At 42.9% G+C, this 12262-nt stretch overlaps 1 protein-coding gene across 1 annotated transcript in view; it reads left to right on the top strand.

Moving 5' to 3' along the window:
- Positions 1 to 12262, top strand: part of Spidr (scaffold protein involved in DNA repair) — a 333822-nt gene that overhangs the window by 195795 nt on the left and 125765 nt on the right. Inside the window, exon 11 of the mRNA XM_051150592.1 lies at positions 5953 to 6093. Within this exon, the coding sequence (XP_051006549.1) occupies positions 5953 to 6093 (141 nt within the window). The remainder of the gene's footprint in view (positions 1 to 5952; positions 6094 to 12262) is intronic.

Here is a 12262-nt window from a genome sequence, read left to right as displayed (position 1 = left end):
TAGGAATCTCACGATAGATGTATTTCTAGCTTTTTCAGCGCCTCCACACTGATTTCCACAGTGGCTACCAGTTTGCACTCCTACAAGCAGGGAATGTTCCCTTTTCCCTACATCCATGCTAGCATCTGTCTCCTTAATTTCTTTCTTTCTTATTTTTTTTTTAAATCCTGACAGTTCTGCCATGGGTGGGGGTGTGAAATCACAAAGTGGTTTTAAAATGCATTTCCCTGGTGTTTTGTTTTAAAAAATTTTTGAAATATGCTTCTATACATATTTTTCTGTTGTGATAAAAATTCTGTAGCCAAAAAGCAGCTTAGGAATAAAAGGGTTAATACAGGAATAGAGACCTTCATAGTGTGGGAGCCATGGCAACATGTAGGTAAGTATGGTGGCAAAATCCGTATACTGTCCGATCATATATTCATCTACACACAGAAAGCAGTTAGGCAGAAAGTCAAATGGTGACACCTCCTCTAACTAGGCTCCATCTCCTCAAGTTTCCAGATCCTCTCAGACAGTGGCCCCACTGGGACTAAGTGCTTAAATAAATGAGACATTTCTCATTCAAACTGTAGTTGTCTACTGGAACCTAATGATGAAATCCTATTGGTGAAGACAGAAAATTCAAGCTGAAGGTGAGCCAGGAGCTTCCTCCCTGCTCGGTAGCTTTCCCAGCTTTATTTGGCGTGATGGAGAAGACTCTTCCATCATCTTTCCCACTGCTGGACCTCTGATACTACAGAACCAACCCGCTGGGGAAATGTGCTGGGATAGTAGTGCCGCTGGCATAATGGCAGCATGGCCATTCGGGGGTAGTCAAGCTCTTGTCTTTGGATTTGAGGTCCATTCTAAGAGAGGACATTCACACTTAATATGTGAAATCTAATATTTAAAAAAACAAAACAAAACCTCAGAGCAAGGGAGATCATACTTGGGAGGTGGGGGCTACTGCTTTACCACATGAACATGTTGTAAACTGTCTTCTAAATATTTGTTTTAGACCCATAGAGTAATGGTTTCAATGTTAGTCAGAGAAGCTTCTTTTTGCAATAGGCGTTGGTTAGTGCAGAAACTCATACCTGATCAAAGTACTGAGAATAAGTAAATGCTGGTTGTTCGTTCTTAAACAGGCTGTCCATATTAACTGACTCTCCACCCCCAGAGAAAGGGAGGAGGACTGTAAAGGCCAGACCACAGGGAAGAATGCTATTGTGCTAGTCAGTTTTAGGTCAGCTTGACACAAGGCATTAGGGAAGACGGACTCTCAACACAGTTTGCCTGTAGACAAGCTTGTAGGGCGTTTTCTTAATCAGTGATTGATGTGAGAGGGCCCAGCCTATTGGGTGTGTTGCCACCGCTGGGCAAGTGGTCTTGGAGCATATAAAAAAGAAGGGTGAGCAAGCCAGGGACCAGTGTTCTCCCAAGCCTCTGCAGCAGCTCCTCCCCCAGGTTCCTGCCTTGACTGTCCTCATTGACTACAAGCTGTGTGACCAAACAAACCCTTTCATTCGAAAGTTGCTTTGGGTCACTGTTCTTAGCACAGCAATAGCATCAGACCCTAAGACAACCATAAAGTGCTGTCTTCTGGGCATGGCATAACCACTGTTCTCAGCAACTCCCACCAGCTGTGGGTTACGTGAGCAAAATGGAGCCTAGCAACAGTCCAGCAGGGATAAAGGAGGGGTGCATGAGGACCCTGGCTGAGAAGCCCTGGGCAGCTAATGGCTGCTAAGGGAAGAAGAGTAACTCTTCTTAGGTGGTGTAGCCAAGGCAAGTTACCCATACTCCAGCAAATAAGCCCCAACCTGTGCTCATGAAACAGCTTTGCTTAAACTCAGTAAGTTATTTAAACAAAAAATAAACACACATATGACACATGCTATAACCTAGTACTTGGGATAGAGGTAGGAGATGAAGAATTCTAGGTTATCCTCAGCCATACAACAAATTCAAGGCCAGCCTAGGCTACATGTGATCCTCTTGTCCATAGCTCTCATCTTTTGGGTTTTTTTATTTTTTATTTTTTATGACAGGGTTTCTCTGTGTAGCCTTGCCTGCCCTGGACTCACTCTGTAGACCAGGCTGGCCTTGAACTCACAGAGATTGACCTGCCTCTGCCTCCCAAGGGCTGAGAGTAAAGGCATGCACCACTTTTGCACAGCCATAGCTCCCATCTTAAAGAGAGTAACAGACAGTTTGTTCTACTAGAACCATTATGAGTTACCATGGCCAGGAACACAGATGTAGGTTACACCAAATTCAGCATCCCCATGCTGAAGCAGTTTCACGGAGTTTTTATAGTTTTATGGAACAGAAAAAGCCATAAATCAAGGCAAATTTAAAATACACTGGTTGCAGGTGAGGGGAGGGGAGGGAATGGGAACACGGCGCTGGAGAGATGTCTCAGTGGTTAAGAGCACTGCCTGCTCTTCTAGAGGCCCTGAGTTCAATTCCCATCAACTACATGGTGGCTCACAGCAATCTGTAATATGATCTGATGCCCTCTTCTGCAGATAAAGTACTCGTATACAATAAATAAATAAGTAAATAAATAAACAAACAAATAAATCTTTTAAAAAACACGTTGGTGGGTAGACCAGAGAGGTGGTTATAAAAGGGTAGGTGGGGGTCCCAAGATGTGGCTGATGGCACTCGCAGCTCTTGGGGTGGGAAAGCCAGTGTCTGTTAAGTTAATAGCTTCTAACACGTTTTGATAAGTGTGTTACTCAGGTGCAGAGGGTGAGGAGGAGGAGCGGCGGCGTCCTAGAAGGTCACCTAGGCCACGATGGCCAGCTTCTGTGCATGTGAAACCCTAGTCCCCCATGCGCTGAGATGCCAGTCAGAACCTGCAGGGCACAGGCTCCCTCCGGGAGGATTTTGATCACAGTCAGACACAGCTTGTTTTGCTTTCTTATAAAGCAAAACACACAGAATTTTAAGTGAAGAAACAAAGCTGACATGGTGAGATGATTCCATAGTCACAGACAAGGAAAACTAGAGAGAGTGACAGGTTGTAGAAATTCAATACACAGTTTAACTTTTTGTTTGTTTGTTTGTTTATCAGCAATATCTAGCAAAAAAAATTATCATTTAATACAGCAAGTAAATCCATAGACAATCCAGCAGTTGACCTAAGGTAACATGTGCAAGAATGTTTTAGAAAAAAATCATTTTTAAGCTTTGGTATCAAATATGCCCACCAAAGAAAGATCTGCGTGCTGTACCATTTGCTGAACCCAGCCATGTGCTGTGTGGGTCACTTTAATACTTGTCACAGCTCTCTGCATTAGCTTCTGTTATTTCCATGTTAAATTGCGTAAAATGAAGCTCATATAAGTAACTGATTTTTGCAACGTCCTAAATCTCTGACAGGATGCTGCTTTGCTGGGAAGCCGTTTAGGTTCCATTCAGAAATTCAAGAAAAACAAGTGGATAGTAGAATTTTTCTTCAGAGATCTGCACCAGCATATTCCTGTCCCCCCACCTTTTTTTTTTTTTTTTTTTTTTTGAGATAGTGTTTTACCAGGCAGTACTCACTGACAAGCAGATGGAATTCACTGTGCTCCTGTAAGCTAACTGGCTTTGTGGAAACCCACTTCAGACATGAGCCAGCATGTCCCTACGTGACAGCTGTGTGAGTAGAACAGTGGGGGAGCTTATCACCAGGCAGCGTGAACCAAGGGGAAAGAGCAGTCCTCAGGGCAGTGGCCCACAGCAGGAGGAAGCTGGAGGCAGGAGCTGTGGAGCAGTGCTGCTTACCTGCTTGCTCTCCCTGGACCACCTACCGTGGGGCAAAATAACACGAGTAGTCTCTAGCTCCCTTGGCGCTATTTGAGATACAGTCCACAGTCAAGCAAACCAGGAAATAGTCTATTAGTTTCCCACCCTCTCCAGTCCTAGTACAACCAAAAAAGAGAACTTTATAATATTTTGGTTGTTGTTGTTGTTTTGTTTGGTTGGTTGGTTTTGGGGAATTTTGTTTGTTTGTTGTTGTTGTTGCTGTTTGGTTTTGGTTTTGGTTTTCTCTAGACAGGGTTTTTTAGTGTCACCGGCTGTCCTTGAACTCACTTTGTAGACCGATCTGGCCTTGAACTCACAGGAATCCACCAGCCTCTGCTCCCGAGTGCTGGGATTTAAGACACGCATCACCACCACCCACTTCCATGGAGATTTTTTTCTGCTAACGTTTTAAACAGTAACTTTAGTAGGGCTTAGTGCCGTCACTAGCAGAGGGTCGCTTTGACTCTCTGTTCTGAAGAAATACAGCCTGGTCCTGGGCCTGCCCCACCCCCTTCCCTGTGCCTCTGCTTACCTCTTTAAAGGAAACAGAGAAACTGGATGAGGAGGTAGCTGGGCAGTGAGGAGGCATGTAAGCTGGCTTGTGGCAGAAAGAGAACGTCAGCTCCATAGAGAAGTGTATGTGTCCATTCTTGCTCTCATAGAGGATGCTGAAAGCAACAGAGGAGGAGCAGAGAAAACGTGATTGGATTGTAAATGAAAAACTAGATCTAATCCAGATCTCTGTGTCCATCTCATGGGGCCAACGTGTCTGAGAGCACCTTGGGCAGGTGGGGCTTATAGGTTGACTTTGACTCTCAGAAAATCTGCAAGAAGAGCTCCTGAATTCAGACAGTATTTAAGAAGGAAAGATAGCCTCATGCACAGGTATACAATATTAAAACTTAAAATTATGTATAATACTTAAAATATTATATATAATATATCTATACACACACAGAGAGACACATACTACATGGGGCGAGTGAGGTGGCTCGGTGGGTTAAAAAGCCTTGCTGTTTAAACTTAATGGCCTGAGTTTAATTCCCAGACCCCACATAAAGGTGAAAGGAGAGAAACAATTGCACCAAGTTTCCCTCTGCCCTCACATGCACTGTAGTACATGTGTGCGAGGTCTTGTGACAGGATGATTGGCACTGGCCTGAGTATAGTCACTGACTGATGTGCGCTGTCTCAGAGAGGGCTCCAGGGAGCTGTTGTAGGACTGGACAGTGGGGTGCAGCAGCTTAAGGAAGCCTTGGTAACTGCAGAGGTTTGATGTAGAATTTGTGAAAACAACATAGAAAACTAATTTAAATAAAATAGAAAGGCTGAAGATATAGCTTAGTGGCAAGAGATAGCAGGTACAACACCCTAGGTTCAATTCCTATTAGTACAAAAAAATAAAAATAAATTCATTAGGAAAAGCAGTTTCATTATATGGAATACTGTCATTTTCCTAACAATAAGTTCTCACATTTATTTTTAAAATAGATCATAGTATTTTTCTACTTCTAGTTTCCTGTTTGATTTATGAATTCAAAAGTATGTTATAGTTTCCAAAAGCAGTTGAGCATTGTAGCTGATACCTGTGAATCCTAAGTCTTGGGAGGGAGACAGAGGAGGATCTTGAATTCAATCCCACATGTGCTCTATGGGGACAGATGTGTATATGTGTGTCTGTGTGTATATGTATATATATATTACTATAATATATAATAAATATAAATAATAAGCATATTATTCAAAGCTAACCATGGTGATGTACACCTGTACTTTGGTGGAGACAGGAGGATCAGGATTTCATTGATTACACTATGAGTTTCAGACCAAAATGGGCAAAGACCCTTACTTAGAGGGGCTGGCAAGATAGCTCAGTAGGTAACACAAGCCTAGTGACCTGTGTTCAACCCTGGAACAGCAACTCGAGAGATGACATCACAAAGTTGTCCTCTGACCTCCACACTTAGACCATAGCAGGATTGCTCCTTCACACACACACACACACACACAGAAAGAGACACACAGAGAGAGAGACACACACACACAGAGAGGGGGCGGAATTTGAATCTAACTTCATTTGCCCTTATGCATCATTATGAAGGTGACTGCAGTGGAGTTTCAGGGTCTTCTTGATTCTTCTTCCTTAGAAAATAGATCTGCTTCTCTTTACAGGTCCTGCCTGCTAGTGCAGGATGCCTGCGGGGTGTTCGGGGAGGTGTACTTGGACAGCACCCTCTGGAAGAACAGAGAGCTAGAAGGGAGGTCCTGCCACATGTCAGGAATGAACGTTCTACAGAAGGCTACGAGAGAAAGGTGAGAACACGCTAGACAGTCACCCACTTTGAATAACGACAAATAAAAAATAAACTTTTATGCTTTTATCTCAAATGTTTATTTTTAAGGCAATAAGCCAGGACTTCCCCATGCTTAGACTATAAAGTACAACTGGCAGTTGAATGACCATACAGTGTCCCCACAGAAACATAATAGGCAATCAAAATAATTAGACACCTTTCTGATTAATATGTTATTGAAATTAAAAGAAAATGGATAAAATTAGTATGTCTTTTGGCTACATGTATGCTCAATGAAATGTCTTCTAGTAAAAAGTTAATTGTTGTTAACATTTATATTTGTTCCACAAATATACTATTATCTAAGTGCTTAGTTTTTAGGCCCCTCATCTCAGGGATTCATTTCTAGAAATTAACACATTTTGGTAATTTTATGTTTGCCTCTCTGGATACTACTTGAAGCTAGGATAGCTTAAGGATACAAAGTGTGCAGAAATAACTATTGGTTTTACCTGTTGTGTAAGCAGAAGCCTACCACAGAGGGAAGCCTTCTGTCAGCCCAGCTCTTCCCCCCCCGGGCCTACCTCACCAGATACCCAGAGCTTTCAGTGTCTTGGAACTAGCTGATGAAAACCATTTAAGTCATAATAAAGTGATATAGAAAAAAACAAAACAAAGATTTTTAAATGTTGTATGTATGTTTTACTTCTTGTCCTTGTAACTGAAGATTGGTTTTCTAAACTATGACTGTCAAAAAAAAAATCTGCATGTACATAAAGTCTAACTTAATGAAAAGAAATTTTATAAGATTTGAACAAAACTTTTTTTTTCCCCTTTGAGACAGAGTCTTACTATGTAGCCCTGGCTGACTTAGAACTCTAAAACTCACAAAGATCTACCTGCCTCTTCTTTGTGCATGTTGAAATAAGCAAAACTGTGTAAGTTGTCAAGTACTAATGCTTTTTCTGAGTGTGATAGTGTAGCCCTGTAATAGCAGCAATTATGAGGTAGAGATGGGGAGATGAGAAGTTCAAGGCCATCATCAGTTACGTAGTTAGTTTGAGGCCAGCCTGGGCTACATAAAATCCTATCTCTAAAAGATATCAAATAGCATTGCAGGCTTGTTCTGTGCTGTGTGTCGTGGCGCCTCGCCTGAGCGGTGTGGAAAGTGGGAGATGGAGTGGTGCATAGGCCTGACCAAACAGTGGTTCTTGCTTCACCAGTAATCATTTTTATCTGTAAATTAGAAGAAATAAGCAACACAGCTTTTGTTTAAGTGTTTTTCATTTATTATCTGACAAGCGTGTAAATGTTTACACTGTGTCTGGATCGTATCCTCCCCACACCTCCACCCCTGCCCTCAGATGTTCCCAACACTTCACCTTCCTGTCCTGTCGGCTCCTGTCCCACCTCTTGTTAAATAACCACTGACTCCGGTTAGTGCTGCAGTGCCGACCGATCTTGTTCAAGTCTGTGCAGAGGCCTGCAGCTGCCATAAGTTCAGAAGTTTCCAGAAGACAGCATTTCACAGCACTCCTCCCTGTTCCCCAGCTCTCGCACTCTCCCTGCCCCCTCCTCCCTGCGTGTTGGTGGCCTGATATCAAAGTCATTAGAAATGAGCACTAAGCAGTTACTTACTCTCAGCACTTTGACCAGTTACTCGTGTCTACCTTAAATTCTGCCCATGCAGCAGTTATCAGGAAGGACGTAAATGTTGCTAGGCACTTTGACAGCACATCTGCTTAGCAAAATGAAAGCAGTGCAATCCCTGGCAAGTCTGCAGTGCCTGCCATGGATTTTTTCTGTGGAGTATGCCACAAATCCTACCAGAATATGGCTGTTGTCTTAGTTGGGGTTATTACCGCTGTGGTGCAACACCAGATCCAAAAGAGCGGGTGTGAGGAAAGGGTTTCTACTCCCAGTTCTGTGTAACTGTCTATCATCAGTAGCCGTGATAGGCAGAGCTCCTGCAGAGGTCATGGAGGGGTCGGCTTACTGGCTGCTCAGAACTCACAACAGCCCAGGGATAGCCTGGAACTCGAATCACAGATGGTTGGGAATTGCCAGGTGGGTACTGAGAATCGAACCCCAGTCCTCTGCAAAAGTAACAAGTGCTCTTAACTACTGAGCCAACTCCCCAATCCTGGAAGCATTTTCTTAATTGAGGCTCCATCTCCGGACATGACTTTAGTCTGTGTCAAACTGACATAAAACTATCCAGCATACTTGGTTACCTTTGTAAGACCTGTGCCACTGTTTCACCAATGGGCATATCTAGAAAGAAACATTTTTAATAGAAGTATGCAAGGATATAATTAAGTACCATAATAAATAATGGGGGCTCAGACATGTTGCTACTCCTTCATGTTGATATTTATTTAACTATAGTAACACCTGAGTTTCTAGTATCTGCTGGTAACCTGTTAAAAGTCTGTAACATTCTGAATCATTTGTTTATAGCATCTTTGCTTTGCATAATGACCAGCCAGTGTGGCCGCTAAGTCATGAACACGCACAAGCATTTCTCCTCATAGTTCCCGTCAGCCCTTCTGTAACAACCTTCAGGTGGCTGGCAGCTCTCCCTGGGAGTTTATGTACCTGGAAGGACTATATTCCATAAATAGATCTGCTGTAGGATAAATTCAGAGCCGCTATAAGAACATCCTCTCTGTTGTAAGTATGTGTCTTGCTGACAAACACCTTCTTTTGTGTACTCTGTACGTAATGGAGTTGTGTACTTTTGTGGTAGAAGTGAACGTTTGCTCACATATGTTTGGAAAGCATATGTAGACATAAGACAACCCCCTCCTTACTAAAGCTGATCCTCACTTCAGTCCTTATTAGAATATTTCTTTTTTTTTCACCTGTCTCTTTTTATTAATTTATTCAGGTTACATCTCAATTGCTGGTCTCCTCCCATTCCTCCCTCCCTCCCTCTTTCACCCTATTCTCTTCCCCTAGGTCTATGACCAAGGGGGACTTCTTCCCCCACTATATGGTCATAGCCCTATCAAGTTTCATCTTGCTAACCTTCCTATTCTTTCTCTGAGTGCTACCAGGCCTCCCCACCAAGGGGTAGTGGTCAAATATGGGGCACCAGAGTTCATGTCAGAGTCATTCCCTGCTCTCCACACGACTGTGGAGAATGTGCTGTCCCTTGGCTAGATCTGTGTAAGGGCTCCATATTTGTTACATGTATTGTCCTAGGTTGGTACAGTAGTTTGAGCAGACCCCCCTGGGTCCAGATCTGCCCGTCATGATGTTCTTCTTGTAGATTTCTAGGACCCTCTGGGTCCTTCTGTTTCCCCATTCTCCCATACTTCTCTCACCTAGAGTCCCAATAGGAGGTCCTCCCAATCTCCTGGCAAGTGCAGTCTTTCGTGGGACATGCCTTTTGGGCTAGTGCCCAATTATAAGTGAGTATATACCATGTGAGTCTTTCTGCTTCTGGGTTAACTCACTCAGTATGATCATTTCTAGTTGCATCCATTTGCCCACAAATTTCAGGATTTCCTTGTTTTTAATAGCTGAGTAGTATTCCATAGTGTAAACGTACCACAGTTTCTTTATCCATTCTTCGACTGACGGACATTTAGGTTGTTTCCAGGTTCTGGCTATTACGAATAAGGCTGCTATGAACATGGTTGAGCATATGTCCTTGTTGTGTGGTAGAGCATCTTCTGGGTATATTCTGAGGAGTGGACTACCTGGGTCTTGAGGCAGCCCTATTCCCAGTATTCTGAGAAAGCGCCCAGATTGATTTCCAAAGTGGTTGTACAAGTTTGCACTCCCACGAGCAATGAAGGAGTGTTAAACACTTTCCAACTCTGAAGATTGCGTGGATAGGGTCAAATATCTACATTAGACTCTCCCAGCAAGGCTGCGCCTTCACACTTGAGCAGCTAGCCTGCCCATGGTGGACTAGAGAGTTGCTCAGGCTAGAGGCTGGGAACACACTGTGGAACTCCTGATGCAGATAGACATAGCCAGGCCTGGGACCAGGCATCTGTATCTATGTGGAATTGATGTTCTTCCACATCATGCCATACATGTACTTGATACTTAATCTAGTTCTTGTGTGTTACTCTGGGAGCCTCCTTGCTGTCTTCAGCATGTCAGAGGAAGTATGCTGCCCACAGCAAGTGCCCCAGTGATCCATGATTCATCTGCAGGTTAACTTCCCAAGGCCCCGAGTGTTCTCTGTCTCATCCCACCTTACCAAAAGCTGTTTGAATCCTTTTCCATACTTAACTTACTGGCAAAATATTTGACGCTTTTAGAAGTTAGGACTCATTTCTTTATTTTATGCATTTCACTTTACTTCGGCATGCAGCCATCCAAATAAATATTTGGAGTATCTTTTTGTCCTTTTGGAAGCTGTGTTTCTTCAAAACAAATTACTAAATGCTTTTGGAATTTTGGATGTTATAATTGCCTACTAGTGACATCATCCACTGTGGGGCATCCACCCATTGCCCAGAAAACGAGGTAGTGTGGCTTTTTATGCCCCTTTTGTATTTTTTAGCAACTTTCCTCAACTTTAACAAAATCCACTACTTGTAAATCTTAACAAAATATGACTATTTCCAAAAATGTAGGTCAAAGTAATTATGTGTAAAGTAATTATGATATATAGGAAACAACTGTGAGCTTATTTGTTTATTTTTTGGTTTCTTTTTCAAGTTGGGAGATACTTGTATGGTTAAGCTAAGACATACTGTCTTTCAGATATACCCTAGCAGATTTCATGTGAGGACTGTTCTAGTGACAGAACAGCTGTCGTCCCTCATTGCCACAGAGCCATCCCAGCAGGCAGATAGGCTGCCACACTTCCATAAGGAGCACTGTGTGGCCACTGCCTCAGTCCAGAAGGTTTGCAGAGAGACAACTAGCACAGTTTCCTGACTCTTTCTTATTTAAGTGTCTATGTTCATTGGTAGCCTCCTTTTGAGATTAGAAAATTGTGCCGTACTGGATGCCACCCTTGGGAGATGTGCTCACTGGCTGCAGCCCTGCCTTGGGAGGTGTGCTCACTGGCTGCAGCCCTGCCTTGGGAGGTGTGCTCACTGGCTGCAGCCCTGGCTTTGCTTCCCTGGCACAATGCCAGCTGCTCTTGGTCCAGGGGTCTTTCCCAGAGCTCAGCCTCTGGCTTTCATTCTCCTGAATGACCTGTGCATCAGTTTAGCAAGCCAAACAAGCAGAGCTCACATTACTTTGATCTTCTTTATCACTATTAACTCTTTAATGTTAAATTGCAGAAAATGTTGAAGAAAGGGGGAGGAAATGGAGAGCCTCTGACATAGTGATTGTCAGGCTAGCCAGAGCTAGAGAGCAAGACCCTGCCTCAAACCAAAATTCTGCTAGTTCTTTTATTTGTATTTATTAAATACTTATTAAAACAACTTATTAAAAACAAAGGCCACTAATCTCTTCATTTAAAATAAATTATTGACTTACAGATGCCGTTTTATGAAGACCTCTTGCAGAACATTTACTTAGTTATATAGAGCTTTGTCTCACTTCTCAGAGTGACAAAGGAAGCAACTGATCCTGTCTTTAACCTTGAGTTGCATCCCTTTGAACAGAAAACAGGCTAGGCAAAGCATGGGAGCAGCGGATGAGTCAGGTGACTAGGGAAGTCCTAGCTGCTTGGTCGAGCGCTTTCATGAAAAATGTAAAAATGAGTGCCACAAGCAGAACTGCTGGCCTGAGTTCAATTCCTTGGTCCACATAGTGAAAGAAGGCAGCCAACTCCCAAATACTGTCCTCCAGACATGCGCACTAGTACACACAAGCATACACCTAGTAAGTGAATAAATATAATAAAAACCCATAAGTGGAAATAAAGACTTTATTCACGTTGTTGAATCACAAAGAAAATACTTTTCAGATTGGTAATAGTGTTTTGTAATTGGCAATGGTCGTTTCTGTGGCCACACACAAAAAATTAAGAGATATAGACTAAAGGAAATGTAAGAGGGTTTGCTGAAAACATATTCAGGACCATCGTTGGGTTCATAGAACCCACATAAGGGTAGAAAGTAGTCATGGCCTCTGTGCACACAACATAGCATGGGCACATGTGTGTGTGCCTACATGTACACAGTAGCACAAAAGATAATTCATTCATTTACTCAATACATATTATTGAGTGCATCTTAGTGCTGTGCCCCTGGCTAGGTGCTGGG

The sequence above is a fragment of the Acomys russatus genome, chromosome 8 (assembly GCF_903995435.1).
Source record: "Acomys russatus chromosome 8, mAcoRus1.1, whole genome shotgun sequence".
In the NCBI taxonomy this organism is placed as follows: domain Eukaryota; kingdom Metazoa; phylum Chordata; class Mammalia; order Rodentia; family Muridae; genus Acomys; species Acomys russatus.
The sequence above is the reverse complement of the archived record's forward strand: the minus strand, read 5'-3'. Positions and strand labels throughout refer to the sequence as shown.